Source organism: Canis lupus, chromosome 5 (genome assembly GCF_003254725.2).
Source record: "Canis lupus dingo isolate Sandy chromosome 5, ASM325472v2, whole genome shotgun sequence".
NCBI classification, from domain to species: domain Eukaryota; kingdom Metazoa; phylum Chordata; class Mammalia; order Carnivora; family Canidae; genus Canis; species Canis lupus.
In genome coordinates this window covers 36110617-36132086 of record NC_064247.1, presented here as the reverse complement: position 1 = coordinate 36132086, position 21470 = coordinate 36110617, and the positions used below count along the sequence as shown (strand labels likewise).

The 21470-nt window shown below is 44.5% G+C and overlaps 1 protein-coding gene across 2 annotated transcripts in view; it reads right to left on the bottom strand.

Moving 5' to 3' along the window:
* DNAH9 (dynein axonemal heavy chain 9) overlaps positions 1–21470 on the bottom strand; it is a 329643-nt gene that overhangs the window by 39176 nt on the left and 268997 nt on the right. For both annotated transcript variants that reach the window (XM_025428358.3, XM_049110232.1), the window contains 6 exons: positions 20455–20648; positions 18521–18669; positions 7576–7703; positions 5212–5439; positions 1560–1751; positions 183–374 (listed from right to left, as the gene is read on the bottom strand). In XM_025428358.3, the coding sequence (XP_025284143.2) occupies positions 183–374; positions 1560–1751; positions 5212–5439; positions 7576–7703; positions 18521–18669; positions 20455–20648 (1083 nt within the window). The remainder of the gene's footprint in view (positions 1–182; positions 375–1559; positions 1752–5211; positions 5440–7575; positions 7704–18520; positions 18670–20454; positions 20649–21470) is intronic.

Genomic DNA, 21470 nt, shown 5'->3' with positions numbered 1-21470 from the left:
TGTATCACGAATTTGAGGCTAGGAATCCCACAGCTCTTAAATCGAACAGGACAAACTTGGGGCTGAGAACCACACTCCATCTAAGCTCTGTTCTGTAGGCCATTCTTCCCTGGCCCTGTGTGAGCATTCCTTGTTCTGCAGGGCAGACTTGAAGGAAGACCCAGGTATGAGAAGAGCCTTACCTGATGGTAGCCAGTATAGTCCAGGTTGCCCGGGAGTGGGAACCCTGGTGCCAGAGACAGCTCTCCTTCTAGCATTTCAGGTCTGATGAATTCCTCCAGATAGGTCCTGCAGAGCCTCCTGTCCCAGTCATCTGTGATATGGCCTCCGTACATGATCTCTCCAAAGAGGTAGCGCAGATCATCATAGGGGACCTGAGAGGGAAGAAAGACCTCCGCATAGACATCGGGTCTGCCCTGATGTGTGGGCAGAGTGTAAGCCACAAGATGGGATGCTTCTCAAAATTAGAAGCGATATTTTATTCATCTGCATAGCCCTCAAGTGCCCAGCAGAGTCAGGCACGCTTGGGAGCTTGTTAAATGCTTAAAAATTCCATCCCAGGGAGAGGAGAGGCAAGCTGCCAATCCCCTTGCACCTAAGCCTTTCCTCTTTCATGGTCATTAGCTTTGGCAATGAAGTCAGACTCTACTGACAAGTCCTTAGTCCTTTCCATGGGTCAATGTCAAATTGAACAAAGTAAGGACTAGGGTACTTTTCTGATTCCTACCATTACTTACCATGTGAATTTATGGTCTCCTTCCAAAGCTCAAAGTGAATTAAATAGAGCATGTAAAGTCAAGATACTGAAGTTAGGAGGGGAACCTCTTGGGGAAAGCCTTGACTCAGGGCAGAAAATGAAGAGGTGGTGTTATGGGGGTGAGCTTCCCAGGACCCTAGAACTGGAGGCAGAGCGATGACTTAGGCATCTGGGCCTGATTCATGTTTCCCACCAGGAAGAGGAGGGGGCCTTGCTGATGCTATATTTGGTCTATGAACTAAAAGAGCCTGGATGGTCTAAACATTCCCATAAATGGAAGAGCGTGGGTTGTTAATCTAAGTTTTCTTTGAAATGCACGTATCAGACAGAGAATGAGGGAGATAAGGTGTAGGAATAATTTGGCTTCTTCAACTTTGGTCAGATCATGGCTATGTGAGGAGCTGTGTGCTCCAAGAGAAGTTCTGTGTTCTTGGCTAAGTAAACTGGGAACTGGTATCAGGTGAGCATAGGGCCTCTTCTACCAATCCACAATGCCCTATAATGCTTCAAGTACACAGGGGTGATCTGGTGGCTTCTGGGACAAAGACTCAAGGGATGGACTCACACCAGTCATGAGTCACTGGTTTGCTTTGCTGAACTTTCTTGGCCCTAACCTCACCATGGTGTTCTTATTGGCCTCATGCTGGTCCTGGGCTGGCCTTTCCTTCCTGTTCTTGGAGAGGGTGTAGACTATCCCCAGCGTGTGCCTCTTCTCCCTGTGCTGATGCTACATCATCATCCCTCCTGGCCTATCCTCCCCCTCCCCCTGCCTTCCCTCCGCTGTGCTGGCAGGAAACTCTACCTTTGTGTTGGCCTCTAGGAAGTTGTAGAGCACATTCACAGAGATGGTGAGGTCCCCAGTGTTGAAGGGGTAAGAACGATTCCATCCTTGTGGCCCAAACTTCCGTCTCTCTGCCACCACCCCGTGAAAGTAACAAAGAGCAAAGAGGATGCTCTTAAACTCCATCTCCCGGGAACACATCTCCAGCGTGTCCTGAAAAGAAAGTGTTGCCTCCAATGTTAGCACAGATCTGCTGTTATGCAGTGTGGACCAGGGTGTGGGTTATGGTGCCTGGAAGTTATATCCTGGTTAGGTTTTAAGCTGCAATAGGACTATAGATTGCATTGTGGGTAGGCATGGGCTTAGGGTTTGTGGGGACCTGGCAGAGGGGTTGCGTTCTAGTTTAGAATCTGAGTTAAGGTTTAGATTCAGGTTATTACAGGGTTTGGTTTGCAGTTAATGTTTGTACCCATGAACATGCCAACTAAGTTCCCAAGCAGAACTAATGGAAAACACGGTTGTGGGTCATGAGAGTCGCATCTGTCATGAGTGTCATTTTGTGCTGAGGTGTGGGTGGGGACCCCTACAGCATTATTTCTGATTTCGCCCCTTCCTGCCACACCATGCTTTTCTTGCCCATCATGGACCAGAGTGGGTGTAATCAATGTGTGAGCCAGGAAGAAGATGAGCATCAGAGCCATGAGAGGAGGAGGAATACTGTGCCCTTCACCGTGCCAACTGCTCCACTAAACTTACACAGGGGTGACTGGCCATGTGGCTGCAGGAACAAGAGTGCAGAGAGGTCCTGGCTGTAGCATGTAAGGCAAGGGAAAAAGTGGGTCTCATCAAGAGGGATTAAAGAAAAGCCAGAAGGAAGAAATGGAAAGTGAGAGAGTGCAGAGGAAGGCAATGGGCTTGTATGTGGCAGATTTAAAGGGGGATGGTGGTGATAATGTGGCAGAGGGGGAAAGCCTGCATTTTGAAGGGGTGGTAGGACAAGAATCTCTAGATTGCCTGGAGTTAACAATAATTTCCTCTGAGTTAGACCCTTTTTGATCAGAAAGGAACAAGATGTTGCAACAGAGCCTGAGAGGAGCACTCAGAAAGCTCACGTGAATCAGATTGGGTTGAGTCCTGGCATTTTATCTGAGAATTGGTCCTTAGACTTTGCTCATATGGGCAGGAAAAGCAGAGGAGAACAGGACCAGTTAAACTTTTAGTAGATCTTATTTTTTTCCATAATGAACCCCAGGATGGTCTCTATCTCTCTCTAGATATATTAGAGTCACCCTGTGCCTTTGTTGGGTACCATTTTTGGCACAAAGCTATGGATGTGAAAGGTCAGAGGTGGTACAGAAGACAGAGTCACTGCCTGGTGCAGGTGACAACTTAATTGCTTTCTGGGTGGAGCTGTTCTCTACAGACAGGATGCTACCTTTGCTTCCTTTGTGACTTCCTTTTTTTATGAGAGAGATACTTTTTATTTAAAGATTTTATTTATTTGGGGGTGGCGGGTAGAGAAAGAGAGGAGAGAGGAGAGGGGAGAGGGGAGAGGGGAGAGAGGAGAGAGAGAGAGAGAGAGAGAGAGAGAGAGAGAGAGAGAGAGAGAAAGTGAGCACGAACAGGGAGTGCAGCAGGCAGAAGGAAAGGGAGAAGCAGACTCCCTGCAAAGCAGGACCCCAGGATCATGACCTGAGCCAAAGGCAGATGCTTAATCAACTGGGCCCCCCAGGTGTCCCCCTTTTGTTACTTTTGACTTATTTGAAAAAATTGGGCCTTGATGAAAAATACCTCTAAGTACCAAGACAATGAGTCATACATCAAGATGCGGAGCCTGGTTGACAGTGGCCCACTCAGACAAAATCAGAATAAAATATTCATCCCAAAACAGCAAGGCCAGTGGGGATAAAAGAGCTCAGTTCTGCCATTTGTCCCTTAAATGGATAAAATAGGACTCTGAAGGAAGAGAGTGAATAATAGGAGGTATTAATCTGGCCTCTGTTCTAGGGCAGTTGTAAAAGCAGAATGGAACAATTAAAACACATGTGAGCAATGAATATACTCATAAATCTATCTCTCTTTCTCAGAATGAGTTACTGAAGATGGCTATAAATGGCCCAAAACCCAAGTGTGGTAGGGCTGGCATAACCAGAAAAAGCCTGCATCCCTTGGGATGTGTTTCCCTGGTTATCAGGGACAAAGGGCTTGCAAGGGACAGAAACCCACGAACAAGAGGCTGAGAAGTTGAAGCCAGAAGGTGGCTATAGATGATAATAATCCTACTGAGGCATAATATTGTAATATTAATTACTAGGAGACACAGCATCAGAGACATCTGCTGCCCTTCTCCCTTGATCTGTTCAAGACCTTCAAGGATCTGAGAGTGGTCTCTTCATTGTGTCCTTTGATAGAGCTAGAAGACTGAATCCCAGTGCCTTTTTTTTTTTTTTTTAAGATTTTATTTATTTGACAAAGAAGGCATGAACAGGGGAGAGGGGCAGAGGGAGAGGGAAAAGCGGACTCCACCAAGCAGGGAGCCTGACACAGGGCTCGATCCCAGGACCCTGAGATCATGACCTGAGCCAAAGGCAGACACTTAACATACTGGACCACAGAGGTACCTTCCAGTGCCTTTTACTTTTCAATTATGAATTAAAAAAATTCCTGGTAGAGTACACAACGAAAATTTATCTTATTAAGCATTTTTAACTGTACAGTTCAGTGGCATGATGTGCGTTCACACTGTTGGGCAGCCAGTGCCTTTTCAGGGCAGAAAAATGGGTTTGCTTGGAACCAGCTACTGCCTTCTGGACAGAAGGCTGTAGATTTCAGAACTAAGAAGGTATTATTTCTCCTATGTGGAAAATAAAACATAGAAAATTTAGACGTTTTGACTGCTGGTACAGAGTACTTAGGAGCTTAGTGAAGGCCTACTTAGGAAAATAATTTTAAAGGAAAGGAAAAAAAAAAGGCCCCTGGATAAGAAAGCCTACTTTCTACTCCATGTTGCAATAGGCAGGTTGCAGCTTAGTGTTCTCAGAGTTGACAGTACAATGGAATCCCCCAGAGGGCTTGTTAGAACACAGATTCCTGGGTTTCTGATTCAGTAGGCCTAGAGCAGGGCCTGAGAACTTGCATTTCTAACAAGTTTCCAGGTCCTGCTGCTGCTGCTGCTATTCCAGGGAACCACAATTTAAGATCCTATCATGTGGTTACGTTCCATGTCCAGATCCCACTTCTGACACCTGGGTTATCTGAACCCTGGACACTCAAGATGCATGCAGATGGCAGCAGGTCTCCTCTGAACATGAGAGTCAACCCCCTGCTTGAAGACAACATGCTTGGCCAGTAAGCGTGTGGCTAGTGTATCACACCAGGTAGATTTACAGCAATGCATCCTCTCCATCACGGACTCTCCCTGAGCAGTAGACTTGTGCAACATTTCCCCACACCTCTTGTCGAAGACAAACCCTAGGCTTGGCTCCCCCGGGTGTACCCAAGAACTGACAGCTGGGCTGTACTTAGAGGGCAGTGGGAAGAGGTCAGTCACAAAGGGGACACATTGTGCTGCAGCTCATCCCCCTCCCCCCTTGTGGTTGGATGCACTTCTACCCAGTTGGGTCAGCTAATTGTGAGGGGCAGTGCTCTTCTTCCCTCCCTCCCAGGGCTGTACCTGAGTGAAGTTGTCCAGGGCCTTGTGCAGGTTGGCATGCATGCCTGTGGGGGGCTCGTTGGTGATCTTAATGGAGTTCTCCAGGATGCCCTGTGGGATGATGTGGCCCTCAGGGGAGGGCGCAGGCTCCGCACTTATGAAGACCCTCAGTTCTGGGTGGCTGTTCTCACTGTGCTCTGCCAGCTTCTTCTCCAGAGTGCCGAGCCACTTGGCCACCAGGTGGATGTTCTAGTGGGAAGGAAGACCCCCCCAGTGCAGGCATCTACTTAGTTTCGTTAGTGGCAGACAGTTTCAGCAAGGTAGCTGCAGGAGGGACGTGGCCTTCTCTTCAAATAAAGCTCATCACAGCAGGTACCTTTGGGTAACCAGTGATGAGACCTGCCAGTATCTTGCGGTTGGACCCTATCTCTTGTTCTCCCAAGTCTCTCGAGCACACAGTTGTTACACTTGACTCCTGTAGGGCTTCTTAAAACAAAGATTCCTGGGTCTAGGGTGGGGCCTAAGAATCTGCATTTTTAACAAGTCCCAGGCACTGTCCAAGATGCTGGTGTGTGGGCCATACTTGAAGAGTCAAACACACCATGCAGACACCCCAAATCCAGATCCCCATGCCTGGATGACGGAACCCTGGATACTCAAAACTGGGGCCCGTGGACCAGCAATGTGGGGACTACCTGGGCCCAGTTTAGAGATGCAGACTCTTTGACCCTACCCAGATTTCCTGATTCAGTGCATTTTAATAGGATCCTTCAGTGATTTATATGTGTGTTGAAATTTGACAAGCACTGATTTAAACTTCTAGCTGGCTCTCTTGAGTCCTCTCTCCAAACCATTCTGTTCATTGTTGCCAAACTTATCTTCCTACAACAAACGGAGGCATTACTGCTCAGACACTGGGAAGGCTTCCTACTCCAAGCCCAGGTACCTCTGTCTCGTCTCTGAGCCCATTTCCCCACACCCCAACCTCCCCGTGATTCCTATCTATCTGTCTCTCTGTCCAAACCTACATTTATTTCTCAACAATACTCTGTAGAATGCACCATTCACTTTGGCAAGGACTGCTTCTTTTGCCATATGTTTCATTATGATGGACAGATAAAAAGCTCCTCGATAAATCTTTGAGGAAGCCTGCTCACAGAGCCTTAAGTACACTGATCAGCACTGAGCACAGTACTTGGCCACAGCAATCTGGTCTCTGGGTGCTTGCTGCTTTCTCTTCTATAAAAGGAGAAATAAAAGTAATATTGGCCATACTTATTTCACGGGGTTGCTGCAAATAACCAAAGGTAATGGATTTGCAAGGGCTTTGCAGACTGTAAAATGCTATGTAAGCGTTAGGAGTGGCTGTTGAAATGAACATTTGTTAAGGAATTCATTTATAATCACTCTGTGGGAGCCACGTCTTCAGTGGGCTGCCTGGAAAGTCAGGGCTCTGTTAGCGGGGTGGTGCTATCTCTTCTCTTGCGTTTCTGGAAAAAGAGTCCCGGGAAAAGGTAGGTTCGAGAGAATGACAGGAAAATGGAGGACGAAGGTCCCAAACCCTGGGTGGCTGTTCTCAGATGTGGCCCAGTGACTGGCTGGGATACAGACGAAGTTCTAGGTAATCAAAAACCGGGATGGGATGGGAGTGACCTTTCTTGCTTTGTTTGTTTTTCCTTGCATTGATTTCTTCATCGATTCTGTTCCCCAGCAGGCTTTTGTTGGGTGTTTACTCTGTTCGTGGTGTAGGTGGTGTGCTGGGTGCGGGAAGGGGACTAAGGAGCAGGTCTCTCCTTAAGGAAACGTAGCAAAGGACACAGTCATAACCTAAGTCACTGCAGCACAGCCAGGGCACCCTAACGGAGGTTGCTGTAGGCCATTTAGAGGAAAAGAGACGTGGGCCACTTGCTTTGCCCCAGCCCCAGCTCCCCTGCAAGTCACATAAAGCAGGGACATGGGGTGGTCAGTGAAGTTACCAGTGACATGTGTGCTGTTGTAGTCATGCGTGTAATGGAGAACGCAGAGGACAGCAGAAGGGCACAGCAGTGGGAGGTTCTGTGCTACGTGTGGGAAGAGGTCAGCCCGTGAACAAGACCCAGCTTCCGAGGTCTTCAGCTGGATACCCCCTCCCTGAGCAGGTGCCCAACAGGAATGTCAGTGGAGCTATTAAACTAGAGAGAGTGGCAGAGGCCTGCAAGGGGCGAGGAGTCGTGGGGAGGGTTGAGGATGTGAGGACCATGGAAGAGGGAAGGAGAGATCATGCAGGGAGACGGGCAAGGGTGTGGAAGGACAGGAAGGAGAGGGGAAGAGAGGACGGAGGAGCCCTGCGATGGTTATGTGAGGTCCAGATGGGTGTGACCCCGATCAGGGCAGAGGGGGCCGTACCTGCAGAATAACCCAGTGACCCTTCTTAGCAGCCAGGTCCAGCGCAGCCTCCGCCACTACCTCCTGTCCTTGTCCCAGAGACACGTTGTGGAAGTTCCTGTTGTTGAAGGTGTATCCGAGCTTTTTACCTGAAAGGGGTATGGAGTTGTCCTTATTACCTCTCGTGTCCACGATCTGTGTTGGCCTGTGCTCATAAGGAGATGCCCGTCTCCACATCATCCTCCAACACAGGTGTACCTGAACCCACCCCCGAGCTGCGCACGTGAACCCTCTTCCTTTCAGGAGTATGTTGTGGGGTGGGGGATACATCTTCCAGCTTTGTGCTCCCAAACCAAAGGAGGCACTCGTTTGGGCTTCAACCCTCCTCCCTCACTAAATCCCCAAGGATGAGCACAAGTGCTGATGCCCTTCTGTGCAGCTTCCATCTGAAGCCTGGGCATCGGCCCACTACCCTAGAGGCCGAGATGGCCCCCAGATGAGCAAGCATGTGGGTTTGGTTCTTTCTGACTTGTTTTGTCCTCTGAATATGTATTGTACCCCCCAAACTCTACTGGGAGGTGTGGTTGGTAGAGGCAGGACTCAGGTAGTTCTGGCTTCCTGGACTCTTATTACCCCCCACCCTCTATTTTTCCCAACAAACAGAGATGTTTTATCTCACCATTATGCATGAGTGGGAGCAAAGAGAAGCAGAAGGTAAGACAAGAAAGGGCTTGGCTGTTCAGGTGTAGATGTTCTGCATCCTGGGAGGGGTGGCTGGTATTGGGGATGCAGCAAGGGAGCTGCTACAGCAACACACATCACAACCATCTCACTGGGTGTTCTGCATGCCCAGGAAAAACTTTACCCAATGCAATTAACCTTAATATAGAGACCAGCCCTCCTTGGACATCAGCTATGAGCCCCTTACAATAAAGTTTAGAGAAGTTACATATTATTCTTTAGACAAAGGATCATAAAAGTGTATGCTACCATGAAGGAATCGTCGAGCAATTTTTCTCTAGGAAAATAAAGTACAGGAGGGAAAAGAGAAGAAATAGAAGGATAGAAAAAAGATAAAAAATATGTCCTTAAACGTTTCTTTTCACAGGAACTGAAATTGAAAATGCAATTCGATACCTGTGCAAGAAAATTGAAACAAAGCTGTCAATACTGGATATTTCTTTTAAACACAAGAAAAGGTACAGAGTATCCTTTGCAACTCTGTATAAGACAAAGTGAGATGACTTTTTGTAGCGAGGAAGAGTTATTAGAGATTCAATTGAGATGAACCCAAGAAACACCCTTATTAAACTATAAATCCTTACTGGCAATAGATCTGATGTCAGCTTTGGAAACTGCAATATAAACAACTTATTCCAGAGAAAATACCAGGATAAATGCTGCCAGGATTATTAGATACTCTCAGTGAGGTTCCTACCCACAAAAGAGCCGATTTCTTTTCTTTGTCGGCGAGATGCAGGAGAAGAGGGCTCACTGAAGATTAGTTTGCAAACTGGGACTGCAAAGACTGTCCGGGGCAGAGTCTGGCTTGCTCAGGCTGGGATCAGCTTGCATTAGTCTAGGCTTGAGGTCTAGTCTAGTCTAGGCTGATGATGAGGCTGACGTGGAGATGTTGAGAAAGGGGAAGTGTTGATGGGACTTACAAGGACTGAACGCTCAGCCCTGTGATGTGCCAGGGCAACCTTGTGGGGTCCTTCCATTTCAACCCTGAGGTTCTCGGGATGCCCTGCCAGGTCATCAGCGAGCCCCTCTCACCAGCCACGTCCTCTTGGGTTCTCACCTTCATGCTGTTTTGCACCCTGGCTTCCATGCCCCCCACTCCCGCTACCTTTAACTCATCTTTCCTTTTCTGATCTTCTTTCCCACTCTCCACCACCAGCATGGTGCCCATTGTAAACCTCCTTCCACACCTCCCAAGTATGCTTCCTTGACCTCCTGTCTCTAAGGACATGGCACCTTCCGTGGCCCTCTCCCGAACTCCACGTACCTGTGGGGCTGGGGGGAAGGGGAATGTTTTTCTAGCTGACTCTTGCCACTTGCAGGTTATTTCTTCCCATCCCTGTCTGAAACCCCCTTTTCTTTTAAAGCATGTGCCACCTGGCTATATTATCTACTAACTTCTAGGTTCTCTGCCTTCCACCAACTTCCCAGTGAGATTCATTTCTATTAGGCTCTATGGAACTGGGTTCAAAATCTTGCGTACGTCCCATTTCATCATTTTTCAGGTAAACCTCAATGTCACAATGGAGGACTCAGGCAACCTCCAGCCTCATGCTTCATCATCTTCAAAGAACTGAACTCTATTCACTCTGTTACCCATTCCCTGTGGCTGCACCAGGACTTCACTATCATGGAGAACTGTCCCCCGTCAGACGCATTCTTCATTCACATCTACTCCTATCCCTTTCTACTTTCCAGGCTGTTCACTCTGTTTCTCGCTCCTTACCTGTTATTCTACCTGTGAAATGTCCAGTCCATTGGCTCTTCTATTTTTTCTAATCTTCACTTTTACTTCTTTCTTATTTTAATATGGATTCAAGAATCCTTAATCTTAATGCTGATCTTACAAAATCCTCAACTCCGGGGCCCTTTCTACTTCTGCACCACCCAACGTTTGCTGAAGTCTCCATCTTGGATGAATTAACAAGAGAGGATGGGAAAGAAACATTCAGTGAATTGGAACCACCCCAAGTTCATGATTCGCACCCTCAGCGCTGTTTGGCAATCTTTCCGTATGCCCAGAAGTTGGCTGTACTGCCCATTCCCTTCTTCTTTTAAATTTCTCAGGAGGTCCCACCCTACTTACTCCCAGCAGCTTTCTTCACTCCTTGGGAAACATATGCCATGAAGCGGGAACCCCTTCAATTCCTTACCATTTTATCTGCATGCCTGCACATCCTCATCTCAATGGAAGAGGTGTCCTCCCTCTGCCTTTCACTCTTCTGTTCCCTAAATCCCATCTCTCTTGTATCATCAACCTTTATCTCCTTATTCACTCTCCCACTCCCTGGCACATGAACAAATGAGTCTCTCCCAATAGGAAAAGTAATATTTCACACCAATCTTGAAGCTGTTCACCAAGACTGCACTTTCTCCAAACCTAACCAAGATCCAATGGACTGTTGAAGAACAGAGAATAGGACCAGGAACAATGAGAAAGAGGCTGCATGCAAAGTGTTGATAATCTGACCACAGGAACACTAAATTGAAAACTGTTCCTTTGGACACACCGGGTAGCAGGTTTGCAAAAAAAAAATCTAAGTGAGTGGGGCATCTGGGTGGCTCAGTGGTTGAGCGTCTGCTTTTGGCTAGGTTGTGATCCCAGGGTCCTGGGATTGAATCCTGCATCGGGCCCAGGGAGCCTGCTTCTCCCTCTGTCTGTGTCTCTGCCTCTCTCTCTATGTCTCTCATGAGTGAATGAATGAATGAATGAATGAATAAGGAAATAATCTTTAAAAGAAACTTAAGTGAGCTCATAGTCCTGACCAGTACTTTGGAGAGAGAAAAAGGAAGGAGTGGAAGGCAAAGGTGGTAGATATGGCTTCTTCTTGATCACAACATGGAAATGACAGAATTATTTGTTAAAGCCAGATAACTGAACAAAGGAAGAAAGAGACAGAGCAAGATCAGGCTAGAGTCAAGTGAAAGACCAGAGAAGATCCCTGTGAGTTTGGGTGGAAAGGGGAGTCCTGGTTTGGGAAGGCCAAGGATGAAGCTGTGCTTCGAAAGGACATAAAAAAAGGAGTAAGCTGAACTGCCCTCAAAGATCAGAGGAATTATCATCTTCTTTCGAATGCCACACAATTCTACTGTACTTTTAACATTTCAAAGCCTTTTCACGTCCGAGACTTCATTTCTATCCTACAGGAGCCCTAGGAAGCAGGTATTATGGGTGATTGGGAAAAAAATGGATGATTGCTTTTAAAAGAAGCAAAGACGAGAATAAATGTGCAAATAAGGGAGTATGGCTCATTCAGGAAGGAGGTGATGAGGAAAGAGAGAAGGAGGGCTACATTAAAGCACTTAAAGGGATTAATCTGAGAAGGGAAGATGGAAAGTGTGGGGAGGGGGTGGATGGTGCTAGGTTTTGTGTTAAAACAGAAGCCAAGGAGAGTGGATGGAGCTTCCTCTTGCTCCCTGCCTTCTCCTCCTCCTCCTCCAAAATTGTTGAAGAAGGGAAATCCTGAAGGAGACTAAGAGACACAAAGGTGCCAGAAAAGCAGAGATTCTTGATCAAGGGTCAGTGGATGAGCTTTAAGGACTAGAGAACTCCTAGGATCTTAGACAGAACTTTGTGGGTTCACTGCATCTGGGTTGGGGGGTGTTGGTGGAATGAAGATGAAGCAACAAATCTTTCATTTGACTCGCAGGTAGGTAGATAGGTTGATTCATTCATTCATTTGGCTCCACGCCCAGCTTAGATTCCATCACGGGGCTCGAACTCACAACCCTGAGATCAAGACCTGACCTGATATCAAGTCAGGTGCTTAACCGACTGACCCACCCAGGTACTTCTGACTCTCAGGTTTTAAAACCCTACTCAATATTAAGAACTGCATGTTGAAAATTAAGGATAAAGAAATGAAGGGGTTAACATAAATCACAAACTAAAAAATGGGACAGCCACGCTTTGTAAGAGTCTACGTGGAGTAAAACAGTGAACTGCCTGATACACAGACTCTGCCCAAGCATAGAGACAGTAATTTTAGTTAATAAGTTGGTGCTTGGGAGAGAGGGGAAAGTGTGAGTCAGTCATGTAGATTCCAGACTTGAGAAGAGGAGCCCATCAGGCAATCTGATTTGATTCAAGATGCAGAAAGCATGGCTGTCACCAGAGTATATGTTCTAAATGGGCAAATTAGAAAATAAATCAAGCCATCAAGAAGGCAAGAAGGAAGGGAAGGGAGAAAAGGAGGCACAGGTGCCTAAGTAATCTGTAGTTGATGAACAGCCATATTGCCTTTGGTAAGGAAATATGTGTTAAGATTAATAATGTATTCAGAGACAAATAACCAATATAGATCAGGGAAGGGTCAGCATCCCTGAAATGACAGAAAGCCTTAAAGTACATGATGGAATAGATGGAGGTCAATTGGCAAAGAACAGCAGGAAATTGCTCATAAACAGTGTATATGAAAGCTTCCAAAAAGGAAGACACTGAATCAAAATGAGGGAACTAGATTTTGCTAACATGAAAGGAATAAAACCTTTGGAAGATGGGAGGAATATAGAACTCTATAAAAGGGTGAAAATCAGGAAAAACTCAGCTACGACAATTTTTAAGATGTTCATTTGTTAATTCACTCAACAAATATTTCCTGAGCACCTTTTCTCTGCTAGTTATGCTTCTGGGTACTGATTAAAAAAATGATAAGGACACGGTCCTTGACCTGAAGGACCTTAGTGACAAGCAGGTATGCAAGTATAAGTTAAATTATGAAAGAAGTATTTAATTAGAAGTATATGGAATGCTCTGAGGCACATACATGTATAAGAGGGAACCAATGGTCTTACAGGGAGAAGGTCAGGAGAGGCTGGTACCCACAGGATGAGCAGGTCCTGGACTCTCGAATCATTGGGGGGAAATATTTCAGATCAAAGAAATCTCTTGTGAAAATGCCCTAGGTCAGGGAGGCTCATGGTGTGGCTGAGGATCTAAAGGGACTATGTGGCTTGAGTAGAGTGAGTGTGGGAGAAGCTAAGATCCAAGGCTTGGCAGAAAGGCCAGGTCATGTAGGCTACATAGATCATGTCAGTGGTACTGGACTTTACCTTAAGAACAATGGGAAGCCCCTAGACAGTTTTAAGTAGGAGAGTGATACAACTGGATTTGAGATTTAGCAAGATGTTTTGGGTGCAGAGTGGCAAAAGAATGCAGGTAGGGGGAGAAAATTGGGAAGTTGGGAGGCTACTGTGTCAGTCCAAATGAGATCACAGTGACTTACACCAGGGAGGCAACAATGCAGATAGAAACAACGAGACCAATCTGAAATGGATTTAGAAGGCAGAATTAATAGGACTAAATGTGGTGGGTGATAAAGGGAGGGTCTAAAGTTATTGATTCCAAGGTTTCAGGGATGAGCAACTTGGTGAATGGTAGAGGTATTTACCAAGAATAATAGAGCAAAAATTTCCGGAGATAAAGATATACCTTTTCCACTTAAAATGGCATGGTGAGTGCTGAGCAGATGTTCATTTATTTGTTAACTAACTCAACAAAGACCCACACCAACCAAACACAGCTCATGGTATTTCAGAACACAAGGTAGAGAGATGATCCTAAAGTTTCCAGATAACCAAAAAAGGAGGGAAAAACAGCATCCTACTGGCATGTGACCTCAACCCAACATGGCTTCTTTTTACATCCTGAGTAAAAACCATTTTGCACCTAGCAAAACTACTGAAAAAGTAGATGGGCAAAATTAAAACCCTTTTAGACACCCAAGGATTCAGAAATTCTACTTCCCATCATTCTTTTCTGGTGGTGCATGCTAGCAAAACTAGGGTGAAAATTGAAGATAAAAGACATAGGATCCAAAAATGATACTACTTAACTAGAATATAAAGAAAGCCCCAAGATGGCTAACGTGAAATTTATCTATTTCAGAGCAGAACATAAGCGGACTCTAGGTAGAACATTTTCAAGAAGGATAAAGTAGGTCCTAGTCAATACATACAATAAATAAGAAATGTGAAATATTAGTGATAATGGCAGAGGAGGCATTCATTTCTTCTCCCAAGAACAAGGAAAAGACATTCAGAAACTCCAGGAAAAACTAAAAGCTACATAAGAAAATCATTATCTAAATATGAAGCACACTGAAATTTGATATGACTTTGAAACTCCATACTGAGAACATTCTTCTTTATGAGAACATTCTTCTTTGAGAGACTCCTGAAGATAAAGACATTGGATCCATGAAGAAGGAAATGTAACCCTAGCATATTTATTTGCCTTTTCGGTGACTATAAGTGTATATCAATTATGACATAAATGCTATTGGTTTTCAAATATAGTTAACTTGTAGACTAGGCATGAATAAAATTAATGACAACAGAATAGAATGAATATATATTTATCCTTGCCTATGGAAAAAGTAAAGCACAGGTGATGCAAGTTGGAAAACTGAAGTCTCAGCTTACAGAGGGTGATGTCAAGTGAAATGATCTAGAATTCACAAAATAAAAAATGAAGTTTCACTAACACTGTTTAAGTTAACATAGCCAATAGAGGAAGTAAACCTTTTTTAAAGTTTTATTTACTTATTTATTTGTGAGAGAGAGAAAGCGCATGAGAGAGTTTGAGGGGAGGAGTAGAGGGAGAAGCAGGCTCCCCACTGAGCAGGGAGACCAACCTGGACTTGATCCCAGGATCATGACCTGAGCCAAAGGCAGATGCTTAACTGACTAAGCCACCCAGGTGCTTCTGCAAGGTTAGTTAAACTTCCAAAAATCAATTAATGTAATATGTCAACAGAATAAAGGACAAGATGATATCATCTCAATGGATACAGAAAAAGCATTTGACAAAATCCAACACCTTTTCATGATAAAGAAAAAAAAATTCAACAAACTAGAAGGCAACCTGGTGAAGGCAACCTGATTAATCTGATGAAGGGTAGCTATAAAAAACCCACAGCCAACATCACATTTAACAGTGAAGACTGAATGATTTTCCTCAAATATCTAGAACAGGCCAAGGATGTCCAAGATTGCCATTTCTACTTAGTAATGTGCTGGAAATTTTAGCCAGGTCAATTAGGCAAGAAAAAGAAAGAAAAAGGCACCCATACCAGAAAGGAAGAAGTGAAACTATTCATAGATCACATAAACTTGTATCTGCAAAAAACCTAAGGGATTTATGAAAATTATTGGATAAACAAGTTCAGCAAGGTTGCAGGATAGAAGATCAATATACAAAAATATACAAAAATCACTAGGAGTGACTATTCCAAAAATGAAATGAAGGAAAGAATCCCACTTACAACAGAATCAAAAAGAATAAACCTCTCAGGAATAAATTTAAAGAAATGCAAGGGGATTAAGAGAACACTTACTGTGATGAGCACTAAGCACTGTATAGAAATGCTGAATTGCTGTATTGTACACTTGAAACTAACATAACCCTGTATGTTAATCATACTTCAATTGAGAAAAAAGAAATGCAATACTTGTACACCCCAAACTATAAAATATCAATAAAAGAAACTAAAGAGATTAATAAATGGGAAGATATTTTATGCTGATGGATCAAAAGACTTAATACTGTTAAGATAATACTTCCTAGATTGATTTACAAGGAATATTATCCAGCCATAAAAAGGAATGACAATGATATATGCTACAGCTATAACATAGATGAACCTTGAAAATATGTTTTTTTAAGGATTTTATTTATTTGTTCGTGAGAGACACAGAGAGAGAGGCAGAGACACAGGCAGAGAGAGAAGCAGTCTCCTTGCGGGGAGCCTGATGTGGGACTTGATCCCAGGACCCCAGGATCACGCCCTGAGCCTAAGGCAGATGCTCAACCACTGAGCCACCCAGGTGCCCCGAAACTTGAAAGTATTATGCTAAATGAAACATCAATGAAAGACCCTATAATATATGATTTTATTTATAGGAAGTGTCCAGAACAGGCAAATCTTTAGAGACAAAAAGTAAATTGGTGGTGGGTCAGGGAGGACACAGGATGGCATAGGAAATCTAGTTTATTTGTTTTTGTTTTTTTCTGGGTTTTTTTTGGTGGTGCAGGGGTAGAGGGTGGGACTCAGAGAGACACAAATCTGCTAAAATTAGTTTGTGGTGGTAGTCACATAGCCCTGTGAAAATATTAGCAAGCTTTGAATCATGTACTTGAAATGGGTAAATTATATTGAATATGAATTACATCTCAATAAAGCTGTTAAAAAATGTGGCAGAAAGTAGACAGTCTTAGTGGGCGGTAATGGGGGTTAAATTCTTATTTTTTTTATATCAGGGAATATAAATAGTTATCTAGAATTGAAAAATTTAAAACTAGTGATACAAAGGGCGCCTGGGTGGTATAGCTGGTTAAGCGTCCTATTTTTGGTTTCAGCTCATGACCGGAGGGTTGTAAGATGGAGCCCAGCATCAGGCTCCGTGCTAGGCATGAAGTTTGTTTGAGATTCTCTGCCCTCCCCCAACTGCTCATGCATGCTCTCTCTCTCTCTAGAGTAAATAAATCTTAAAAAAAAAAAAAAACTAGTGATAATAAGATTAGTAGGAAATAGAGAAGCAACTACCAGGACTAAATTCAGAAATTGGCAAAAACAAAACAACCCTCCAAAACCCAAAGAACAAATGTCTGGAAAGGGGATAGGTTGGGAGGGTGCAGCTGGGCCAAGAACTGTTGCTTCTCATTTATAATTATTATCCATATTTTAAAAATATGCAAGTGTCACTTGAAATTACTAGGAGACTACAAAAATATACATAAAATTAGTAAAGAAGATAATTCTTTCCCCCCTATAGATCTTATCCCTTCTTTCTTTTCTTTTTCTTTTTCTTTTTTTTTTTTTAAAGAGTGTGGAGCCCCGCATGGGGCTCAATCTCATGACCCTGAGGTCAGGACCTGAGCCAAAACCAAGAGCCGTGGGCTTAAATGACTGAGACACCCAGGTTCCCTAATCTTATCCATTCTTTAGGACTGACTCAGCTCATCTCAACTACCCCCCAAGCACTAGGCACAGGCTGTGGAGTCCTTCCACTGCATAATGGAGAGACTGCTCTTAGAGCTGTATTACCTGGGTTGGGCTCTAACCCATCAGGTCTTTCTTTCTTTCTTTCTTTCTTTTTTTTTTTTAACCCATCAGGTCTTTATGTAACTTTGCAAAATGTCATTTTGCCAGTGTTATAAGTTTTGATTAGCCATTCATTTGCTCATTCCTCCATTTAATGTCTATATTTCTTGAGTACCCATCCCAGAGCTAGGAACTGGGGATACTCTGATAAAAAGATACCTGATTCCAAGGAAGCTCTCACTCTCTTAAGAAGACACAGTAGTCACTAGACAATTACAAAGTGATGGACATAAAGAAGGGCATTCTAGGAGCACATGGGAGAGGAGCCTAGAATCTTGGAGGTCAACAGGGCTTCCTGGATGTGGTGACACTGAAATTGGTATCTGAAGGATGAATAGAGGCTAGCCTGGTGAAGGGGATTCAGGAGGAGACATAGCAGGCTTGGGAGAATGGTTGCTATTTAGAAGGCAAAAGAGAGGATTAGGGGAATAGAGGCAGAATAATAGACCCCCAAAGACGTCCATGTCTTACCCTTGGGACTTGTGAACATATGACTTTACAGGGCAAAGGGGACTCTGCAATGTGAGTAAATATAGGGCCTCAAGATGGGGACGTTATCCTGGATTATCTCAGTGTGCCCAATATAATCACAGGAGTCTTTCTAAGAAAAGAGGGAGGCAATAAGACCCATTTATGATTTCTTATCTCCAGAACGGTACAATACCAAATTTGTGTTCTTTCAAGCCTCCAGATTTGTGGTAAACCATAATAATGGAAAGAAGGCTGGAGAAATAGGGAGGGGCGGGAGGATGAAGGTCCCTGTGAGACACAGTAAGGAGTTTGGACTTTATTTTTAGGGCAGTAGGAGCCTTGAAAGGTCATACTTGTGTTTCAGAAAGATCGCTTCAGCCAAAGTAAGGGGGAGAGGGTGGGTGGGCAGGCAGGTGGCAGGACAAGGTCTCCTCATGAATGTGCGAGTGTGGACTCTTCCCTGTACCCCTCTGAATGGTCCTTTCTCTGATGATGATCCCTGGTGTTGGTTCAGCAATGACCCTGACTTCTCTATGTCAGTAAATACCAAGCCCTGCATGCTGAACTTTGACCCAAGAAAAGAGAGACCAATGGACACAAAGAGTGACCATTCATGGTGCAGTCTCAGCTCCCAGAGGAATTTTTCTCACCGTGATTTTCCACATCCTTCAGGGGGTCCACCCCTGGAGACAGGATAAAAAACATGGGTGTGGCTGGTCCTGATTCCTCAAACGAGGTCGCAAAGTCTGGTGCTCTTCCTGCCACATATTTGCTACCCAACTTCTCCTCAACAAAATCTCTGTGGGAAAAGTACATGCACATGTATCAATCACAAAACCACAACGCTTGAGAAATGGGGGCCTACAGAGATGGAGGGATGCACTCAAGGTCATGGCCTTGGTAGGTAGTTACAGAGCTGGGGCCAACTTCCGTTCCTGGGTTGTTAGGTCCACACTTAGCACCTGTGTCACTAATGCTGGCCTGCTGTCCTCGGTCAGGGCTCGTTCTGAATCCCCATCCAACTATGCCACTCCTCTATGAAGCCTGCGTGTCCTGTCACATGACCATCATCCACCAGAAGAATGCCAGGATCGATGCTTTCTGAAAGTGTGCAGGCAGCTAAATCCTCCATGCTCCATATCCCTGTGGTCTTCCTTCCCTACTCAGGATTTAAGGCCTCCTGCCCTCCTATGCTCTCGCACCCTCATATTCATCTTATCCCACTTACCAACGTTCCTTTCCAAACTCTTCCATCTTCCATGTTATGCCAACTTTGCAGCTGTAACCTCTTATTGATCACCTGGCCCAACTCTTGGCTCTAACTCTTCCCCAAGGACACAGTTCTCTCTGTTATCTCTTCAGCTGATTTTTGGTATTTTTAAAAAAATCATCCCTTTACTCAGGGTGCCTGGGTAGCTCCATTAAACATCTGATTCTTAATTTTGGCTCAAGTAATGTTCTCTTAAGATTTTCTCTCTTCCCCTCTCCCTCTGCCTCTTACCTCCTTTCCTGCATGCACTCTCTCTCAAAAAAATTAAAATAAATAAAATAAAACCATCCCCTTACTTTCTTTCACTTCTTTCCTATCCAGTATAGACTCCATAGCCTATAACCTTAAAAAAATGAAAAACAACTTCTTAAGGGACAGCTGACATGCCATAAAACCTATTTTAAGTATACTTTTCAATAATTTTTGATAAATTTACTGAATTGCACAGCCTTCACCATAATCTGGTTTCAGAACACTTTCATCATGCCAATCAGATTACTCCTGCCTACTTCAAGAATTCCTGTTCCTACCATCCAGCCCCAGGCAGTGACTAATCTGCTCTGTCTCTACAGATTGTATGACCTATGACTTCCAGTTATTATCTCCCCAATATCTTCCTCTCCCCTTGCTTAACTCCTGCCCCCACATGCCAACTTGAACTGAGCTATGCTCTGGACCAACTTAACTCTAAATCTACACTTGGGCTGTTGATGTTGCTGTGGAGAACCATCCTATGGTGAAGACTGGTACCATTATAAACACAGGATCTTAACTAGGTGGGATCTGGTTGGCCTTCTCTCCCACTTGTCACAGATTCTATTTAAAACTCTGCATTTTCCTCCAGTCTCCAACCCTGCCACCTCCTCTTGCACATGGCACAAGATGACCATGCTTCCTCAGAGAAAATAGAAGTCATCACATAAAGTCCTCCTCAATTTTCTGTCATCCTTTTACCACCTCAGCTATAGCCACAGCTCTTTCTCTCTCCTTTCTTTGTGGTTGGAGAGATGTTATTCCTCCTATGATGACCCTCCCATTCATTATCTGGGTACCATCATCTCCCACCACTTCAGGTGTGACCAGCATCCTTCTCAATGCTGATATCGATGAGCACTTTTCCCCCAAATCATCTACTTAGATACTAAGAAAATACATGACAAACACAGAGCAATAGGCCTTATGGGATTTGTGATGTTGGTACAAATGCTCCTGTTACTATGAACACATGATCTTTGAGCTCAGTTCTGCTAATCAGGCCATGCTGAGACTGCCCCACGCACACTCAGGGGCTCCCCACTATCCTGTGTCCCGTACCGAATGGCGTAGGTCATCCGGTCTGGTCGCATGGCTCTCATCATGCAGAGGCGCTGCAGGGCTGTCTTGTTCTTCCACTCCTGTGGAAACTTCTCCTTCTCAGGACATTCCGATTCCACAAACTTTTTCCAGCTCTTGGCAGATCCCTCAATGTCCCGATCCAGGTTATAGAACCCTTCCATTGATGAAAGTGCCTGAGAAATTTTAGAGAATCTTGTTTTGAAATGGAGTTTATCCAGAAAGCTATCATTTTCATTGCATTTGGTGGGGGGGGGGTGTTCAAGGAACAAGATAACAGTATGGATAGGATTCTGTCTCCTTCATACTCTTGTCTGGAATCTTGGATCTTTCCCCCAGCTAAATTCAAGGAAGTAGAAGGGTATTGATTGTTACCTTCAGCAAATTGCACCACTAATGTGCAAGATTTAGCAAATAAAGTGTTTAGATTATTAGTAGCAGCAGAAATTGAGCAGCACCTGCCTGCAGGGCATTGAATGGAAGGAGGGACAAGAAGGGTTGCCATGAATTTTCTGGTCATGGAGCCCAGACATTTTAAATCTCTGACTCCTTCCTTTCATCTCAGTACTCATTCTGCTGGCAACTCCTGTCAAGATCTCTCTCGAGGTGTCCTTAGAATCATTGACTTTGTGTTAATGCCAATGCTAAAATTTACATGAGTTGCCTGTTTCCAGAAGAATAAAGCCCAAATGCATAACTTAGTAATCAGATGTCTTCATTTAGGAATTCCTTCCAAACCAGCCAATGAATCGGGTATCTTGCTTCCCTTCTACTCTGTCCAAGAGCATCTGTGGCCAATCCTAGAACTGTGCCAGACTCAATTCTAATTCAGCTCTGGGTTTGTGCTGCTTTCACCATCAAGAGGTCCTCATTCTTTCTTCCCCCAAATTCCACTCCTTCCTTTTCTTGTACTGGTCATTAGTATGTGTTAAGGCCCCAGAGGGTGTTAGAGTCCTGTTCATAATCAGCACCCTCTCTCAGGCTCATCCTCTTTAGCC